Source organism: Vulpes vulpes, chromosome 4 (assembly GCF_048418805.1).
Source record: "Vulpes vulpes isolate BD-2025 chromosome 4, VulVul3, whole genome shotgun sequence".
In the NCBI taxonomy this organism is placed as follows: Eukaryota; Metazoa; Chordata; class Mammalia; order Carnivora; family Canidae; genus Vulpes; species Vulpes vulpes.
In genome coordinates, this window is record NC_132783.1 from 15,391,646 (window position 1) to 15,411,349 (window position 19,704).

Below are 19,704 nucleotides of genomic sequence, written 5' to 3' on the forward strand. Positions count from 1 at the left end.
TTTAATTACTTTTTAATCTAGAGCTCGGAATCCCTCATACCAACTCTGTAGAATGCACTTAGCCTCACTCAACAGAAAAAAACAAACAAAAAAAAAAACTATATGCCAAGACAATAGAATTGATTTGGAACAGAAATAAAGCCCATCATCTGACATGATCACAAAACTCCAAATATGGAGATCTACAACATGCCCTGAAAGAAAGGAGATTTGTGAAACACTTTATACCATCAATACAATTAGACACAAGGGTGCTTCCTTCTGTTTTTCTGTCTAAAATTATCTCTACCTAATTTCTTTTTTATCTTAACAGACCCTATCTATTCTCCACATTCTCTTTTCTCCTCACATTGCTATTGCTACCCACTCTTGCCACTCTCCCCTCAAACCACTTGAAAGCCCATTTACTCAATTGTCTTTTTTATTTTCAAATATATCATCTAGCTGCCTTTGTGTGTGTAAGAGAGAGGGAAAAGGGAAAGATGGCTTGGTGCAAAGAATGAAGAAAGAAAGAAAGAAAGAAAGAAAGAAAGAAAGAAAGAAAGAAAGAAGAAAGAAAGAAAGAAGAAAGAAAGAAAGAAAGAAAGAAAGAAAGAAAGAAAGAAAGAAAAAGAACGAGAGAAAGATGCTGTCAGAAAGTGAGCCAGAAGAAAGAAAGAGGAAAACCAGGGGCCTTAGTCAATGATAAGCTAAATGAAAAGTAACAGTCCCTTCTGACTAGCTTCCTAGCCTGTGGAAGTAGATCGTATTCCTGTCATCCAAAAAACTTGCCTGCTTACTTACAACAGCCATTCTCTTCCTGTCTATTTTGTTCTCCTTATTCACTGTTTTTTTAATCTACTTATTTTACCTGCCAAGCCCCTTAATCTCTAAAAAGCTGCTTTTCAAAATATTCATACAAAAGAAATGTGCATTTTGGTCTGCATTAGTCATTATTTTTATTCATTAGCATTTACTTTTCCTTCAGGAAAAAAAAAATCTCTTTCTAAGTGCTTGCTACCAAAATAAGAAAATCTGGAGAAGTTGCATGCTGCTGTCCTGTTGGAAATGAAAGATTTTATGGTGACAAAAATGGATCCTGACATTCAAGCTTCTTCCTTAAGAAGAAAAAAAAAATTCAGTCTCTGATTTCTTCAACCACATTGTATTTTGTATCTCTTGGCTTAACGAGATAATGTACAGAAATATTTCATATGTCATTTAAATGGCATGAGGACTTGGAAGCAGCTTAACAGATAATGCACAGACCTCAATGTCAAAGCCTCTCAACGCATACAAAAAGGGTTTCTTGTAGCCGTGAAGGTTTACTTCTTTCTGTACTTCATTACTTTCTTTGGTTCTGATAAACTTTCTAGTAAAAATTATAAACATCAAATAATAACATAATATAGTGACATATGTGCTTTGTTTTGCAGTAGCTTTATTAATTCTGAACTGGGCTCTTTGTTTCAATAATGGAGGTAGAGTTATAACCTGAAGATGTTCTCCATACTGGATTAGAGTGGGGTTTTTCAACCTCAATACTCTTGACATTTTGGACTAGGTAATTCTTTGTGGTGAGGTGCAGTATTGTGCAATGTAGGATATTTAGTGATATGCCTGACCTCTACCTACTAGATACTAATAACCACCCCCTTTCCTCACTGAGACAATAAGAAATGCCTCCAGATTGAAAAAGAAGAAAAAAAAAGTTTTAGCATTTTAATAAAATATTTCATCAAGTAAAAAAAAAATTGCCAAATGTCCCCTGGGTCGGGGGACGAGGGAGGGGTAAACATCAACCCCAGTTGAGAATGACCGAGCTAGGATGATTGTGGGAATTTGGGGAAGATTTTTTCATAGTGCTTATTAAAGATTTGTGCCTGTGACATAACAACCAGAGTTGACTTAGATGCAGAGAAATTTTATGAATAAAGAGGCTGAACTTGAGAAGTGAATGTCCATTTTTATTTTTAGTATTATATGTGAATTAAACCGAGTGATTTTGTATGTGCAGGGCTGTTTGTCTTCATGAACTCAGCTTTTAGTAATTTTTAAAATACTAATTTATAGGTGCAAATAATACATGAAATCTGGGTTTATATCCCTCAGAATTTACCAAAATTCATATGAAAATTATGGGTAGAATTATAATATCAAAGTGATATTAATAGAAATGAGCCAAGATAACTAAACTAAAAGAAACTGATAATTTAAAAGATGAGGTCTTTTTTGTGGGAAAGAAAGCAGACTTAAGTCTTAGAAATTCAGAAAACTAAGAGCTGAAGGAAAATTCATAGGTAAGGAAATTATTCACCAGTTTAGCATCTCATTTAGAGTTAAAATATTATGTAAAAGCCTTGTGATAAATTGATACATTGTTCTCATGAAAAGAATATTTAAAAATAATTTATTTAGACTCAGCTGTAATTTAACTTACAGTTAATTCCAAAGATACTTAATTTCACAGGCTAACCCCTGTGAAATTAGTGAATTGGCTGTATGTTCCAGTATGAAGCCAGATAATTTAAAAATGTTTTTCCTTATTCTAATCTCACCAATTAATATAGACATATCGATGTTTGGAGTAATTTTTGGAGAATTTTTTTTTAAATTTTAGACACATCTTTTTGTGTTAGTTTGTTTAAAAGTAGAGAAATAAAAGCAATATAAATTTTTATTTGACAAAATAGATTGCAACAAATTCTTTCTGTGCTGGCCTACCTAGCAGTGGTCTTTACTCTAAACCAAGACAAAAGTGTTTAGAAACCAAACCATTCAGATCTTTGTTACTCTGGCCAATGCCTGGGGAATAGTTAAGATAGATGATATTGGAATAGTGCCCAGCATTAGTCGGAACTCTAATGGGTTGTAAAGAAAAGGACAGAAATTATGGGCGAAGTGATTTAAACCATGACACAGCAGGCGGTCTAATCAAATGAAGTCACCATTAGCTTTTATCTTACCTTCACAGTAGTGTAATTGCTGCTTTCTTGGATATGGATTAAAATGCCATTCTCGCTTCTTGTTCTGAATTTTATTTCCAGACTGTTCACACCAAAAGGCTCCAACATGGCACCTCGTATGCTCTGTTTTAACAAATATTCCCGCTTCTCATTCTGACTCATGTGGTAATCCAAGCGCCCTTTGCCTTCTAATGATAAGGCAGTGTCAGGAGTAATAGCTGAAAGCCAATGAAGAAAGAGAAAAATGAATGCATCCATTAGGCTTCTTAAAAAGTTTTTAGAAGTGACAAGAATTATAAAAAAGGATAACAAAATATCAGGTTTTTGGAATCAATGTTCCCCAATCCTCCTCTTGAAAAAAATTATTTCCACTTGTGAAATATTGCATAAGTTAATTTCAAATGATTAAGTCCAATTCATAAGCATTAATCATTTGGGAAATATTCGTTAATATATTTGATATATGATATAAATCCTGAATGCCTATAGAGATACCACCTGTTAAAAATACGGTATTGAAAAATGTGTTTATAATAAGTTTTACTGTTTCCAATATTCATGAATGAATGTACATTTTCATAGTTAAGTGATTTATAATCTTAAGCTTCTAGCACATTACAAATTCGGACAAAGATGTGCATGAATTTTTATATTTTAGTAACTATTGGTAGTAATAATCATATGATCATGTAGAATTTAATTTATCATTATATGTAATTGTCATGTATAATTGTAATTCATCATAATGTGATAAAATGTTCACACTACTGAACTTTAGAAGTTTTAGTGACGGTGAATATAGCTAAAGAAAGGACATAAAGCAACTGAACTCAAAAGGGCCTCGGCATTGAATAGTATACTTTATAAAGGTAAATTTTATAATATGTGAGCTATATCTCAATTTAAAAAAAGGACCTCGGCATTTCTCAAGCCAATGACCCATTTCATATTCCAGATGTAATTGGGTTCCTACTTACCAAATACTCACTACTACAGAAAAATATTGACACCAAATTTTTTTATGTTTTGATTTTGTCCTAAAACTTAAACATAATTATATCTTCTGCCAGTAAGATTTTTTGGTTTACACTATATCCTTAATGTGATCATGATGTTCTATTCATTCTCATACTTTAATACAATCAAAACTTCTTAAGAAGTGGTCAAATAATGGCAATGATTTAAGTAGTAATCACATATTTGAAAATAAAGCAAATTTTATAGACGAAACCATTAGTGTTAGTGGGATGCCCAGCTTACAATTAGAGAATGCCATGTTCTAATGATGGCTTGAACATCACTAACGTCTTATTAAATATAGTATTAGCATTTAAAAGCAAATAACAAATAAAAATATTTAAAAAGACTCAAAACCAATTCCAATAATTGTCTATTAAAATTCAAGGACTGGAGCATCTGGGTGGCTTAGTCGGTTGAGCATCCAATTCTTGATTTCGGCTCAGGTCATGACCTTAGAGTCATGAGATCAAGTTCTGCGATGGGCTCTGTGCTTAATAGGAATCTGCTTGAGATTCTCTCTCTACCTCTGCCTCTCCCCCTCCCTTCTCTCTCTCTCTCTCTCTCTCAAAATAAATGAATAAATTCTTCAAAAAAAATAAAATTCAAGTATCACCCTTAATTATAATAGGTCATACTGCCATTATATGATGTTTGAACTCAGTTTTCAGTCATTTAGTATTTATACTTCTCTACCACATACAAAATATTTACTGGATAAATTTCCCCTAAAGGCAGATAATATTAAGCCAAAATGTGGTATAGCCCTCAACCTTGTAAATCATCTAATATTCCTATAAATTACTTTTACTAAATCAATAAGAAAATGGTTTAAAAATTCAGTAAGTCTAAAAGAATACCACTCTTCTTCAAGTTAAAAAAAAAAGAAACAAGTAGAAAATGTCACTATATTTTACCAATTATTACCATTTAACATTTTCAACATTTAGAAAGAAAACAATTCTTGAATACAATTATATATTTGAGTGCATATATTTATACTTTTCATGATTATTATAATTTCCAGTGGAAGATAAAACAGCTTGCATACATTTTTCACAGTATTTCCCAGTTAGTCCTTCTTTGCAATGACACTGCTGCCATGACCAGTAGTCCGTACATGTGCCTCCATGTTGGCAGGGACTATGAGTACAAGCACCTTCTAGTCTAGGACATCTAAAATGAAATCACAACGAAGACTCATAAGGCACAAAATAAAGTGTGGGGGGGAATTTGTTTAAATTAGATGTAAAGTTTTATTAGCTTGCTTAGTTTCATGCACTCACTTCTTTGAAACTCAAGTTACAACTACATCTGGAGCACCTAATTGAATTAGGGAGCTGTCCTGTGACACATGTCCTGCCTCTTTCGTAAAGGAGAAAATTAAACAAAATGACATCTTGCACAACACAGAAAAAGAGGTGATAATTTCCTCTTGAAATTAATTCTTATTTGAGCAGGACATCTTTGGTTAATATGACATCTCCTCCCTCAGACAACTCATTCAACTGATGCTTACTGAATGCTTACTATATGCCAATTATAAGTATACTATTCTAAGCATGAGGGTAAAGTGATGAAAAAATCCATATGTTCATGAAGTATTTCTTTTTCCTGTGGAGGAGGCAGTCAAAAAACAAAAGAAAACAAAAATTAGGTAAACGAGTAGGATGTTAGAATGAAAAAAGTTCTACAGGAAAATTAAGATAGACAAAAGAGTATCGGGAGCTTTTGGGGGGAGGGGACGGTGTTGCTGGTCCTCTAGATTCATCAGTGAAGGACCCATCTTTGGAAAGACCTAAACAAATTGAGAGAGCAAAGCATATGTGGTAGAAGATCATTCCAGGCAGAGGAAACAGCGAGTAAAATCTTGAAGTATAAGTGTACCTATAGGGTCCCAATGCAGTTGAAGCAGAGTGAACAAGAAAAAGAAGTATATGGAAATATGGTGACAAAATTAAGAGAAAGGCTATATCATGAAGGCCTTCTGAGTTAAAGTTAGAACTGACATCTGTTTTTCACTGTCATTCTGGTCGCTGGTGGATTGGATGTGAGGTATGTCAGAAAGAGAGGGGTCAAAGGAGTCAATGTGTTGACTGAACAGGTGGGTGGCTTGAGTTCTCAGTATCTAAGATAGGGAAAACTGTGGAAGAAGTAGAGTTGGAAGGAGTCAAGAAGGAAGACCAGAGGTTCCACTTTAAACTTCAGTCTGTGGGGCGCTTGGGTGGCTCAGCGGTTGAGCATCTGCCTTTGGCTCAGGGCGTGGTCCCAGGTCTGGGGATCTAGTCCTGCATCGGCTCCCTGCAGGGAGCCTGCTTCTCCCTCTGCCTATGTCTCTGCCTCTCTCTCTCTCTCTCTCTCTCTCTGTGTGTCTCTCATAAATGAATACATAAAATATTTTAAAAAATAAAATAAAATAAACTTCAGTATGAGATATTTGTCAGAAAGACAGGTGAGACATTGAGTAGGCGGTGGGGTATCAGGGTCTAAAGTTCAGAGAAGAGGCCAAGTAGAAGATAACCATTTGAGAGTCACCAGTTTTAGACACAGTACTTAAAACCAAGGACTATAACACATGGTTTAAACAATTAACACCTGGTTTAAATAATAAATATAGATATACAAGAGAAGAGGTCAAGCATATGAGAAAAAGAGTCAGAAAAAAAAAAGAAAAAAAAAAGAGTCAGAGTAGAAAACTGGGAGTGTACCATGGGCTGGTGGACAAACTAATAGAGTATTTTTAGTGGGAGGGAGTGATGAATATCAAAGTTCAAATAAGATGAAAACTGACCATTGTTTTAGCAATGCAAAGGGTATTGATCACATTGACAAAGATAGAACAATTTTTCAAAAAGAGAGAATATGATAGCCAGGGAGAAAAATGGAATGAAGTCTTTTTTAAAAAAATGGGGGAAATAACAGCATGGATTGAAATGAGGAAAGAGACACTGACGAGTTAGCAGGAAAGGTGTTTTTAGAAGGTTTTGGGGGATTGGATCTATTACATAAAAAGGGACTGGTCTTTGTGGGAATGAAAGTAGTTCAATCATATTAATGAGATACAAGGTATACTAGAGGATGGATGCATGCATGGGCAAATGTGGAGGAACAAGCTTCAATGTTATTTTCACAATTCCTAAATCAATGCTGGGAACCTAATAGGAAAATAAAATGTTTTATGTCAATCAAATTATTGGTTGTTAAAGATGTATCGAGTTTTTGAAAATATATAGGTTGTATGCAAAACTATTTAATATCAAATAGTTTTTTGCATGCATCAGCACTGACATTTATATATTATTATGTGCCAGGTTCTTTTCTGTGTGATTTACCCTACTTAAATCATTATAATCTTCCCAATAACTTCTTAAGGTAATGTGAAGTATATACAAGCATACGTGCATACATATATTTTTCTTAGACTCCAGAAAACAAGAGTTAACTTTCTAACTAAATATCACATTTTATGCCAAACAAAATTTAGCAACTATAAATAAATATTTATAATTCAAAGCAGTGTAAACATATTTGATGCTTTTAGGGCTTTGGGCATAAGAATCTCATCTTTAGATGCTCAATTATGTAAATTTTGTGCATTTTTTCTTTCAAATAGTAAAAAATAGAATTGCCATACTGATCTAGGATGCCTTGTGCTGCCAAAGCTTGGCTGGGTTCCAGAGGCCTTCCATTGACTGCAAATTCCATTATACACCCGACAAAATCATGGCTTTCCACATGTCCTCTCCTCTGAAGGATCGGTTCTAGCGATCTGATACCTCCAACTGTGACTCGATTTGGCTGAACATCAAGAGTCCTACATAAGAAAGCAAAGATAAGTATATTAGTTCCAACATGATAGATTTCAGTAGAATGTTTAGTTTTAAAAAGAGTGAACATAACTTTTTCTGGCATGTGTTATAGCGTGGCAAATTTGAATGGAAAATATTACCTATTGATGCATATCCTCTAACAGATTTTTACAGAATTATTAGGTTTTCAAGGTATGAAAAATAATAAAACTTATGGAAATGACATTTTCAGTTAGTCAAATGGGGTGTATAAAACAATGTTGAATTAGCAAGAGGAAGCATACTCTCAGAAAGGAGAAACAGTGCAGTAAAAATAGTGACAACTCTAATATTAATGTTAGTTTATATTTTTTCTCCACTACAAGAGGATAGTAATGCCAATAATTTAATTAAGGTCATGGGTGATGTGTCAATAGTTCTTTTTCTCTGTTGCTATTTCTATTAAAATCATTTATGTTTTAGATGGCATAATGCTCTTTCAGCTTGAGGCGCCATTGAAAAAATATCTGTGGATAATTGTTGCATATAATTTTCAGAGGAAGTATTTAAAGAGTGGGGTCCTTAGCCTAACCTCGCAGGACCCAGGTCGCATGCAATGATTTCATGAATCATCTCAACCAGAATAGGCTATGTCACTCTTTCCTTCCTCTAGCTTTATCCTCATCTCTGCTACTTCATTTCACACCATTTTTCATATTCTGTACAGAAATTATTAATTTCTTATTTTACAGCATGAAAATTCTTTTGGAGAGGATAGACTATTATAAACTTTCATAACGCTTTAACATAATAAAATTATCTTTAAATGTATAATTTCCTTTTTTAAAAAAAATAAGCTCCATGCTCAGTGTGGAGCCTAACACAAGGCTCGAACTCATGACCCTGAGATCCAGACCTGAGCTGAGATCAGAAGGCAGACGCCCAGTTCACTGAACTACCCAGGCACCCTTGTATAATTTCCTTTTTAATGTCAATAGATAATAAAGATCAAACTCATAATTTTACTCACCAGTCATCTGAAACTGCCACATTACTGACAGTGCAATACCCGGGTTCTTGGTTCTCAGAACAAGAGTCCACAGTTAAGGAAGCTGCCTATAAAGCAGGAGAGGGAAACACTGATCTTGGGTTCTGCTGTCCCTATTGTTCTTTTCAGCCAACACTGCCCAGTATTTGTTTCTACATGGACATGATTTTAAATTGTGATAACATTTTGACTTAGTATATTGTGACATAATACAATTATAATATCAAAATTTGGGCACTATTTTACATGTCTAAAATTGCAAAATCATTACATGTAAGAGGTGGGAAGACACTTTGAAAAATATTCTCCACTCCCCCTTGTTTTATAAATTAAAAATTATAAATGCCACTAATGTCTCTTACAATATCATACCAGAAGCTTATGGGACATACGGGGACATTTCCTGGGGTTACAATCTCAAGAAACATGTTTAAGGTAGTATCCACCTATTCTAACAAGAAAAAATACATTAGATTTCTGATTCCAGAAGTCTTATTCCAATAATATTTTAGCCATATTTACAAAAATATCTCCAGAGCATAGTGTAAATAGTATCACAGCAATCTACGAAAATTATTATACTGTACTAAAGTTTGAGATAATGAAAAGAAGTAAACAAAAGTAAACAAGTCAGTTAGATGCCCCATTCCACTTAGGATTAGAATCTTTACTTAAAAAAAAAAAAGAATCTTATTATTAGAATGCATTATTGTCTATTGCGATACAGTAGAAACTACCCAATAATATTTAAATCGCAGCTAACTATAACTGTTTTTGCATTCCAAGGAATGCATACCCCTAAGACAAAACTCTTCTGTTTACTGGAACATACGAATACTCTATTTAATCAATAAATGGAGTCGTCAAATTATAGTCACGAGGTCCAAGAATATGAAGTCAGAGTTCTATATATGGAGTAATGGCCACGAGAGAGGGTTGTGGTCTGGTTTAAGACCCACCTGTTGCATATTCAAATTATCCTGTGCTCTGAATGCTATTGTGATGCCCCTCCTTCATTCCCCAAACTGCAGTAAAATTCTGCAATTAACAAAACTTGGCAAATTTTAGTTGGTGAAATGATAAGGATGATATTCACAATATAGTTAGTATATCAGAACATGGCCTGTAAATCACAGGAGGATGCCTAACTCCAAATCCAGAAGTACAGGAGAACTAAGGTAGTTTCTCCCAAGGCAACAGTAAAGGGTCCTACTTAAATTTGCTTGAATGGCACAGTATGGGGCTAGTCCAACTTTGTCCACTGTATAATAAAAATATAAATACTATGCAAGGATTAATTTATAAGAGTGGTTACCATTTGAGGTTCATTGTAACAAAAGCAAAGGAAATGTCAGCAGTGGCTCAGGGATGTTAAACGAGTTGACTCACGTTACACCTGACTTGTGAAGGTATCAAGTTTTCTGCCCTCCTGAATTATAAGGAAATGATTCATTTCCTTAACATCCAATGTTTATCAATAGTGTATATTATTTTTAGAGATTGTCCATAAAAATTTATAGTTGGATGGGAGATACGTAAAAGTCTATCTTAAATATCACACATTTCAAAAATAAAGAATGGGGTCTATTTATAGTTTTTGTGCATCAAATATTACTGGCTAAAATATTCAAAAATATTGCTACCAATTAATTATTAGAACTGATTATAATGCCATACAATAATTTCTTATGAGCCATGTAAATCTTTTTTTGGCCACCTTCTCAAGGAAATTATAATAAATACTAACATTTTTAGGAAACATTTACACTTCCAATCCTATGTCAAGATTTCACGCCCAACTCACTTAACTCTTTCAATAGGTAAATTTTTTCAGTGTTCTATAATGATTGAGTGACATTCATTCTCAAAAGCATTAGGGGTTTCTGTGATACAATTTGTATCACTTATGTTGACTATTTGACATAAGCACAATTCCCTTTACTTCTAACACAAGGTGTTAACACATCTCTCTCTGGATACTATGCAAAGTATCCCTCCATTCTAGAGACCCCTAAAGCTATCACAAGCTAGAGAATATCACATAGATATTTATGAATGCTTCAACTAGGAGAGAAAAAAAAAAACCCATCTTACATAATGGCCTCATATTTCGGTCAATCTTAAAAGTTAATATGTTTTTCTTATTTTCTCAAAGCTTCATGATACAGCACAAAGAATAGTGGAGGGGAAGTTTTATTTGAATAGCAGCTTGTGCAATTTAATCTCCAGAGTTAAATGCTCTTTCTCTTACCGTTGAATTTTTCTACCAGTACTGCTGTAAATTGAGATGTTCCTATCCTGTCTATTCAATGATTCAAAGCTGAGAAGTTAATGATTTTGCCAGTTTCTAACAAAATCCCTTTGAACTGCAGAAAATGACAGATTCAAAATCCAGTAGGGGCCTTATTTTGGATGTTTTCTAAAATAGGAAGACATTTTTTTCCTCTGACTGAAGTACTAATGACAAAGGTATTTTTTTCCACATTTGGTATTATTTAAAACTTGATGACTATGGCCACATATTACAAATCAACTGAAAGAATTTTTTCTCTAGCCCTTTTGGCATACACACAGTACCTCTTTCTTTGCTCTCCCTCTTGCTCCCAAAAGCTAGTTCCATAGAATCAAATGTTCATGGAATTTAAAGGGACCTGGGAGGTTATCAGATAAAATCGTCTATTCCACATAAAAGTCTGTTGACAGTATCTTAGCGATATGTTTATCTCGCATCTGCTTGGAGAGTTGAGGTGAGGTGCTACCTGCTATGCCCCATTAGGGTCCTATCAGTATTAGGAAATCATTATGGCTCATGGAGTCTGATATGTGATATGGGTACCAAATTCACATGTTTGTTCTAATTCTGTGGGGTTCAATAATGCTGAGATAAATTGATAATCAGGAAAATTGGAATATTCTAAATCAGCATTTTCCTAGAGGTCTTCCCTGAGCGTACTAGTTTGGTATCAAGCTGGTTTAAAAAAATCTTAGGCAGAAATGAGCATACTGACTTATTACCAATCTAAAAAATTATTATTTCCAAGTTTTGTTTGTTATATCCCTATTAAGATTCACCGAAGTCAGTGTGACTTTTTAGGCACTACTCAAAATTAAAACTTTATTGAGATTAAGTAAAACATTTTCTTTTAACCTTAAAAGGCTGAATGGGGGGGCAGTGTAGGAAACTCAAGATGACTAACATTTACCAAGCACCTACTTAATATCAAATATATAAGATTTTGGATATGATTTATATTAATCTTTCCAATAATACCAAAAGGGAGATGTTATGCCTATTTATAAACTAAATGTTTATTTTCTGCTCAACCCCTTTTCAATAAACAAAGCCACCTATTTTTTTTTTACAAAGCCACCTTATTATCAAATCAAGACTCCAAATGAGTACTTTTCAAGTAGATTTTTTTAAATGAATGATTTTTCAAATATCGATGCTCTAAATTTTAATTAGTGTTACTAAATGTCATTCTTGTTTTGATCTCATTTTCAGAATGTTAGGGGTAATTTTGTTACATAAACATTTTATAAATTAAATATATTAGAAAAAAGTTGTAATTACAGAATATTAACACCAAGTTCTTAAGAAAATGGAAGACAACATATAATGAAAATGATTCATAAATTTTCATTAATACTGTTATTGTTTTCTCACATATATTTCATTAGAATGTATCTAATAACTTGGTAGAACCTGAGCTCATCACAGTGGATATGGAGATATCTGATTATTGAATATCCAAACATCTAACCTTGATGGTAATGATGTAATCATCTGGTCATCTTTAGACTCATCACTATTCCTTTTTTTTCCTTATATGCAAATATTTCTGTATTTAAAAAATTGTTTAAATCTTCTTTCCTATTTTATATTAGAATTGAACGGAGAAAAGCCATTATTGTATCCAATGTCATAAAAAAAAAAACACAAAACACATTGAATTTAAAGTATTTCTAAGAACAAATGGAAAATTTTGTCCTCTGATAAAGGCTGCTTGTTATCTACATTGTCAGAAAGCAATTAATATAATAATATTGCTTCTTACACTTTTATGAAATTTGTAACTATAAAGGGCAAACGTTTTTCTTTTAAAACTATGGATCACAGAAAAAATAGCAAAAAACATGGTAAAAAACATTTCCTATGTTCTTTAAGCAAGTTGCTTACATGTAGTCCAACAATATAAAGTGTTCCCCCCAAAAAAGAAGTGTTCCCAAAATTTAATGTCAAAATACTTGTATCCTCAGAGAAACATATGATTCATTTGATCAGTTCCAGACTGACTTATATTTTTTAGATTTTTTTCTAGATTGCCACAGAGCTAAAACTATAACCATTTAGATCCCAAATTTCTTCATTTAAAAATGATTTCAGAGCACTTAATTTGTTCTTTTGGCTAATTTTTAATACATGACTTTAATTCTATTTCTTTTGCTAGCAAAATGTAAATTTTAGAGTATCTATAATTTTAAAACCTTGATGGTAAAATCCAAAAATATTTTTAAATTGTTTTTGTTAGCATTTACTTTTTCAAAAATCCTTGATAGTTAGTCAAAAATGGGGAGAACAATAAAGAGTTAGTTGGGAAGGTAAATAAATGAATACATAAGTAAATAAGCCTTTCCATTCTATTGCTCTATATAAAATGTTTTCAAATGCTAATCGGGAAAATGTATCATGCATTTTCCTTTATAAAGAAAAATACTTGTTTAATTAACATAAGGACTAAATAAATACGCACAATCTTACACCATCTTATTGTAACATGAGAGCCATATAATTAAATGGAATATAACACGAGACTCTTTAATATTATTGAGTTTATAATTCTGAGAATACCTTAGATACTCAAGAAACAAAAGTTCATTCCAATACAGTCCCATGTCATAGACCTCACAGATGACAGCATGTTGAGGTTCTGGTACAATAACGATTACTAACTACTGTATTGGAATATGTGTTAGTATCATCTTTCGTCAGTAATTTATTTGTAGGAAAGGTTTTTCATTTGTTTTTAAACTGTTTCTTCAGTTAGGGCTGGGATGCTTAGAAAAGCAGACATTTTAAGTACAGTTCTGATGTGGCCTTAAACATATATAGGAAATGTATAAAATGAAATGTTTAGGCACCAGGATGTTTTCTTTATTTTGTTACCTTTTGTTGTTTTTGAGTCAAGCTGATTTTTTGTGACAAATAGTTGTCATGAGCAAAAGAAAAATATTACCTATTCGCTGCTGTCGTTCATAACAAAACTGGTCAAATTTGCACTTCGATTCATGCTTTGACTTGAAGGCCTGACTGACTGGATGTGCAACAATAAAACAAGTTTTAACGTAGAATGAAATGTCTTACCATCCCTGCTCTCCGGGCAATCACAGTGTGAAAATGTCCATCTGACACCTTCTTCATGGTGGTGAGTTTATATGTACCACTGCCTAAATTATAAGAGAATCTTAGTCTTTCTTCAGCAATTTCAAGGGCCAAAAATTCAGCCCGGTCCCCTGTCTGGTTGTCATAGTTGTAAAGCAGTAAAGCATGACTTTTAATAGTTGCAAATTTGACATAAATATAGTTGTTATTGGGGTCCAAGCTGGGAAATTCCATGTATGATAATTCCTCAAATCCGTAACTATTCAACTCACAGTGTTTTCCAAAGACACCTGTAGATGGGAAAATTGACAAATTGACATATCAGATTCCAGTGAAGTATTAGTAAATGACTTTGATTAAAATACTTCTAAGTTACAATAGTGAATCATGCTTTTAAAGACCTTTTTTGTATTATTCTCCAAAGAATGCTGTCTAAATTAAATAGAGATAGAACACATTAATGAGCTGTGCTTGTTTTTCTTTGGCCAATTAGGAAACATAACTAAGTAGGTCCCATTTCTAAAAATTAGAGTTAATGGAATAGAGTATGTCTGAAGACATGGCTTTCCTGAAAAGCTTTCCAAATTAGTTTGTCAACACTTTTAGTTTTAATATGCTGTAATTTTTTACCGAGATACTTCCTTTCTAATATATACTTCTTAAAAACAATTTTAATTCAATTGAGGATGGTAAATTTTGTTTTGACCTTAAAAAAAAATTAGTCCCTGTACTTGTGGTATTTTCAAGAACCACAAGACCAGGGAAGGGAATTACTGCTGTTAGGGAAGGAAAGAACTGTCTTAAGTTTTTATCTCTTTCTTCTTTTATACCTTCTTTGGGTATAACTTACAACAGGCTACTTTAAAATAGCTTTCTGCTTTTTTTCTGAAACCCAGCATTCCCACTTGTTTGTGCTGGTTCTTTTTCAACTTTAAAAATGAGTTTTATTGATGTTACAATGCTACGCCAAAATTCTTTTCCCACAAATATTAGTAGACTGTAGCAAATGATTGGAAAATTAACCCATGCCAATACATCATGATTCCTGTTAACTTTCAAAGGTTCTATTCCTTAATTTTGGCTGTACATATCTTGTAAATGCGTTAAATGTAGAGTTAGGGAATTGTTTAGCTAGAAGAAGCTAATGCCATCATTTTACAGAATATTTAAAACTTGCCTGAGGTCACAGAACTATGGGAGATGAAGCCAAAATTTGAGGCCTGATCTGATTGGTCTAGTTGTTTTGACTGAACTGCATCTCATATCCAAATGTTCTTTAAATTGAAATGGCCTAGAGTCTGCTACAAAAGCTTATGTTATCTTTTCCTGCTCTGTCAAGGCTGACATAATATTCATTATAAATGTGTAGGAAATATGCACACTATTTTTAAACATTAATTGAAATTAAAGAAAAAGCAAAGAAATTATAGAAATTATATATGATGTATATTATATGTCACACATTTATTTATGTTTAAGTATATTATATAGGTCACAGTATTATATTTATAATTTATATTATGTATAACAAATATATCTTTTAAAAATTTATTTCTAAAAAAATATTTCTATTAAATATACATCTACTATATTATATATACCTTACTTATATATATAGAAAGAGTAACCAAAGTTAAAGAAAAAACAAAGATAAAGTATACAAATGAAATAGATTATTATTATTATTATTATTTTAAAGATTTTATTTATTTGTTCATGAGAGACACAGAGAGACAGAGGCAGAGACACAGGCAGAGGGAGAAGCAGGCTCCATGCAGGGAGCCTGATGTGGGACTCGATCCTGGGTCTCCAGGATCACGTCCTGGGCCGAAGGCAGATGCTCAACCGTTGAGCCACCCAGGCGTCCCATGAAATAGATTATTGAGGGGAAAAAATGTATTATGTGTTCTCTCAGACCTATGAACATGGGATTAAAAATTCAATATGGAGGCGCCTGGGTGGTCCGGTAGGTTAAGCAACCAACTCTTGGTTCCAGTTCAGGTGGTAATCTCAAGGTAATGAGTTTGAGCCCCATATGGGCTCTGGGCTAAGCGAGGAGTCTGCTGAAGTTTCACTCTCCCTCTACCTCTGGCCCTCCCTGTCTTTCTCTTTCTCTCTCTCAAATAAATATATAAATCTTTAAAAAATTGAATCTAAGTATATGTAGAAAGAATATAGGTACTGGAAAGATGTCCTGTATTTTTATTCAAATTTATACTTGCCACAAATAGATTCCAACATTTTCAAGCATGAAAATATTTATTTAAGGAATATTTTTGTTCTTAAAGAGTTTTGAGAGAAAGGTAGATTGTTATTGTTATTGTTATTGTTTCTAGAGAAAGGTAGATTTTTGTTTTTGAAATAAAATAAAATTTAATGAAGATTTCAAAACAGCCCTCCAAATGAAATGTCATGAAATAAAACTACATAAGATCAAGAGAAATTAGTGTTCACTTTGGCAGCAAATATTAAAATTACTCTAATAAGGAATATTCTGTTTGTGGGTAGTTATATATACATAAATACGGAGTTATAATTATACAGGTTCCTTTTATAAAATCTTAAGCACTTTATGTTTTTCTAACAACAATCTTAAAAAATCAAAATCTAAAAAAATTTTAAAAATCCAAACAACAAATCTTTCACTGATGAGAAAGTAAACAGTGCAAATTTTTTTTCCAACTTCAAAATTATAGTTAAGATGTTGTTTTATAGGATGCATGTGTAACTAACTCCAGCTATTTGTTTGAGGCATTCCATCTGTCCTTTGTATTTGTATGTTTCACCCACATTCAATTTGAAAAGGAAAATACTTTGTCCTTTTAATTCTATCTTTCTGGTCTCAAGTCATGTATTATTGTTTCAAGGTTTTCTGTTTTCTTTTCTTTTATAAATCTTCTGTTGCCAGCTGACAATGTCAAAGTTTAAATAATTTTTTTTTTTTTTTTTTTTTTTTTTTTTTGCCACTGGAAGAAATGGAGGGAGAAGTTTGCACCGCCAGCTGCATGTGATCTGTCTCTAATTTATATTGCTGAGCTAGTCCCCTGGAGATCTCTGGTAGGGTGAGGGCAAGATCCATTTGGACCCCGAAACACTTTGCCCCAATAGGCAATGATTGTTCTATCAGCTACACGACAGCAATGATTTGTTTTATATTTGATATCAGTTATTTTAAATCTTCATATTTGCAAATGAAATGCAAAGAAATCTATAAAAATGTAAAAACCTTTCTTCAGTCACTTGAAAACCATTTTTTTCCACTTTCCATTTCAATCCCTTTTTCTTTCATTCCAAATACAAGTTAAACCATGAAACCTGCTTGTGGTTATCTGTCGAAAGCAGCGCCCTTTAGGATTATAAGAGATTACTGAAAGAAGTTTTGGGAGATCTAAAATTGGGGTTATTTTGAACTTAATCTGCTTCTCACTGCTTCGAGGCATTTCTGGTTAAGAATCTCAGAGAAATTTTAAAAAGCAGGGATTCTGTAAATGTCATACTAGACTGAAAATGTGTTCTAGTCACTGTATCACCTTGGGGTAGTTTTGTCTTCATTTTTTGACTTTAGACAAAGCCCTCAATTTCTGGGCCTCAGCACCATTGCTAAAATGCATGGCACACAATTAGATATTTATATTTTGTTTTTCATTATCATTTTATTGACTGTGCTTTATGAGAATAAAACTAGATAGAATCATGAAGTTATCTGAAAATGAATTAACATTACATTTTATTACTACTAGAAACCTCAGACTCTTTTATAGTTCTATTCACAACTGTGGATTGAGAGCTATGTGGACTCTCTTTTCAGAGTCCACATAGCTCAGTGATTGCTCAAGGAAAGACTGGAAAAATATCTTTCTCCTCTTTTGCTTAGGGAGAGAGATAGGGTCTCTAATTACTATAGGACATCTGGAGATGAATACTATATTGTGGGGTAAAGTATCCTTCAAATAAGTGTAGTAATCACAAACCGATGAAACAATACAAGTTAAAATAAAAGCTCTCTCCAAAGCTATTCTCATAGTCCTTGACTGTCCCAGTGCTGGGTAACATTTGAGTGAGATCTGAAAGGAATCTTTTAGTTCTTTCCATTATGGTGAATAAATACGAATGTGTACAAAAAAATTCTAACAACTTTCTTCTTCAAAAGAACACATTAGTCTGAATTGTGATTCGTTATTTTGTAGTATCTACAAAAAGCCTATCATGAAAACTTCATGCCTAGTTACTAAATCTTTCTATTAGAAGTGGTTGAATTAACATTAAAAAATAAAAAGCAGCAAGACAAAACAAAACAAGAAACCCACTTTGACTAATTATCCTTAAAGATTTTAAATAGACTGTGATGTCAGATAGTGCTTAAAAAGACTTTTTTCTTTGATAGGTTCCAGGCTAAAAAGAAGCCATCCATAAATATTTGAGGGGAAATGTCCTGAGGAGACACATCAAATTCAATTATCTCGAGTTGATTACTTTCCTAGTAATAACTGAAGCAATATATTCAATGGCATCTCCATAATTAACTTTTTTAAAAATATTAAACCTTTGAGATTTTATTTTGCTAAAACCTCCTGTGTAAAACAACTAATATTTTCCTAATCACTGATGGTCACAATAAAATAAAATTGCTAAACGTTGTGTCAAAAGAGATTGATATTTTATATCAACGACTAAGCAATACTTACCAAATGGACAATGGCAGTAGTATGACTCCACACCACTTTGGCAGGAACCACCGTTAAAGCAGGGGTTACATTCACAGTAATTGACTGAAGATTCACACATTTTCCCTGAAAAGTATCAAACCCCATTAAAAAAATCTTATGCAAAAATATATTAATACCATTACTTTATAACCACATGTAAAAATCTATTCTAAGAGGTCATATCTTGGAGAAGAGAAATATAAGAATATTTTACTTGACATGAGAAAATTGGAATGCCTCAGAGTTCAAAATCTTATTTAGTTGTCTTATTGTAAAGATGTGTATTAAAATAGTAAGGAAATAATTTACATAATCATCTTGGAAGGAACTACTGTTTGCAGGAAAATCACAAATGGTGAACATATTTAAATGTTTTCACTGAATTTATTTTCTCTTGTCAATGTTGCTTCCTTTTTCAAATTTATAATGCGGTTTGAAACTTTTACAGTATAATTCTCACTGTAGAGATTTCCTCGACTCGGACTTTTTAAAGGTAAGAATCAGTCTCATATAGCTTGTCAAACTAAAATACTTTCACTCTCAAGAAATATCCCTTCACTGACCTATCTGTTGTAAAGCAGAATAAGAAATCAGGACGCACATCATATATTTCAAATACTTAAGATTTATTCTTTACTACAGCTTACGTATACCTTGTCTTTTTTCCAAAACATTGACACCTAGGCAGCATATTTTTCAGTTATAAGGACTTTTCATAGATCATCTCGTTGGTTGAATCAACTGATATTGACTGAGTGCCTCTTACTGTTTAGGAAGGTTAGAAGATGGGAATGGCAGTCAAAAAAAGTGTCACAAC

General features: G+C 32.8%; 1 protein-coding gene across 1 annotated transcript in view; it reads right to left on the reverse strand.

The window, feature by feature from the left end:
* FAT4 (FAT atypical cadherin 4) overlaps positions 1 to 19,704 on the reverse strand; it is a 172,898-nt gene that overhangs the window by 7,076 nt on the left and 146,118 nt on the right. Inside the window, exons 10-15 of the mRNA XM_072755291.1 lie at positions 18,867 to 18,971; positions 14,164 to 14,471; positions 8,781 to 8,866; positions 7,597 to 7,776; positions 5,014 to 5,138; positions 2,946 to 3,163 (exon numbers count right to left, since the gene is read on the reverse strand). Of these exons, the coding sequence (XP_072611392.1) occupies positions 2,946 to 3,163; positions 5,014 to 5,138; positions 7,597 to 7,776; positions 8,781 to 8,866; positions 14,164 to 14,471; positions 18,867 to 18,971 (1,022 nt within the window). The remainder of the gene's footprint in view (positions 1 to 2,945; positions 3,164 to 5,013; positions 5,139 to 7,596; positions 7,777 to 8,780; positions 8,867 to 14,163; positions 14,472 to 18,866; positions 18,972 to 19,704) is intronic.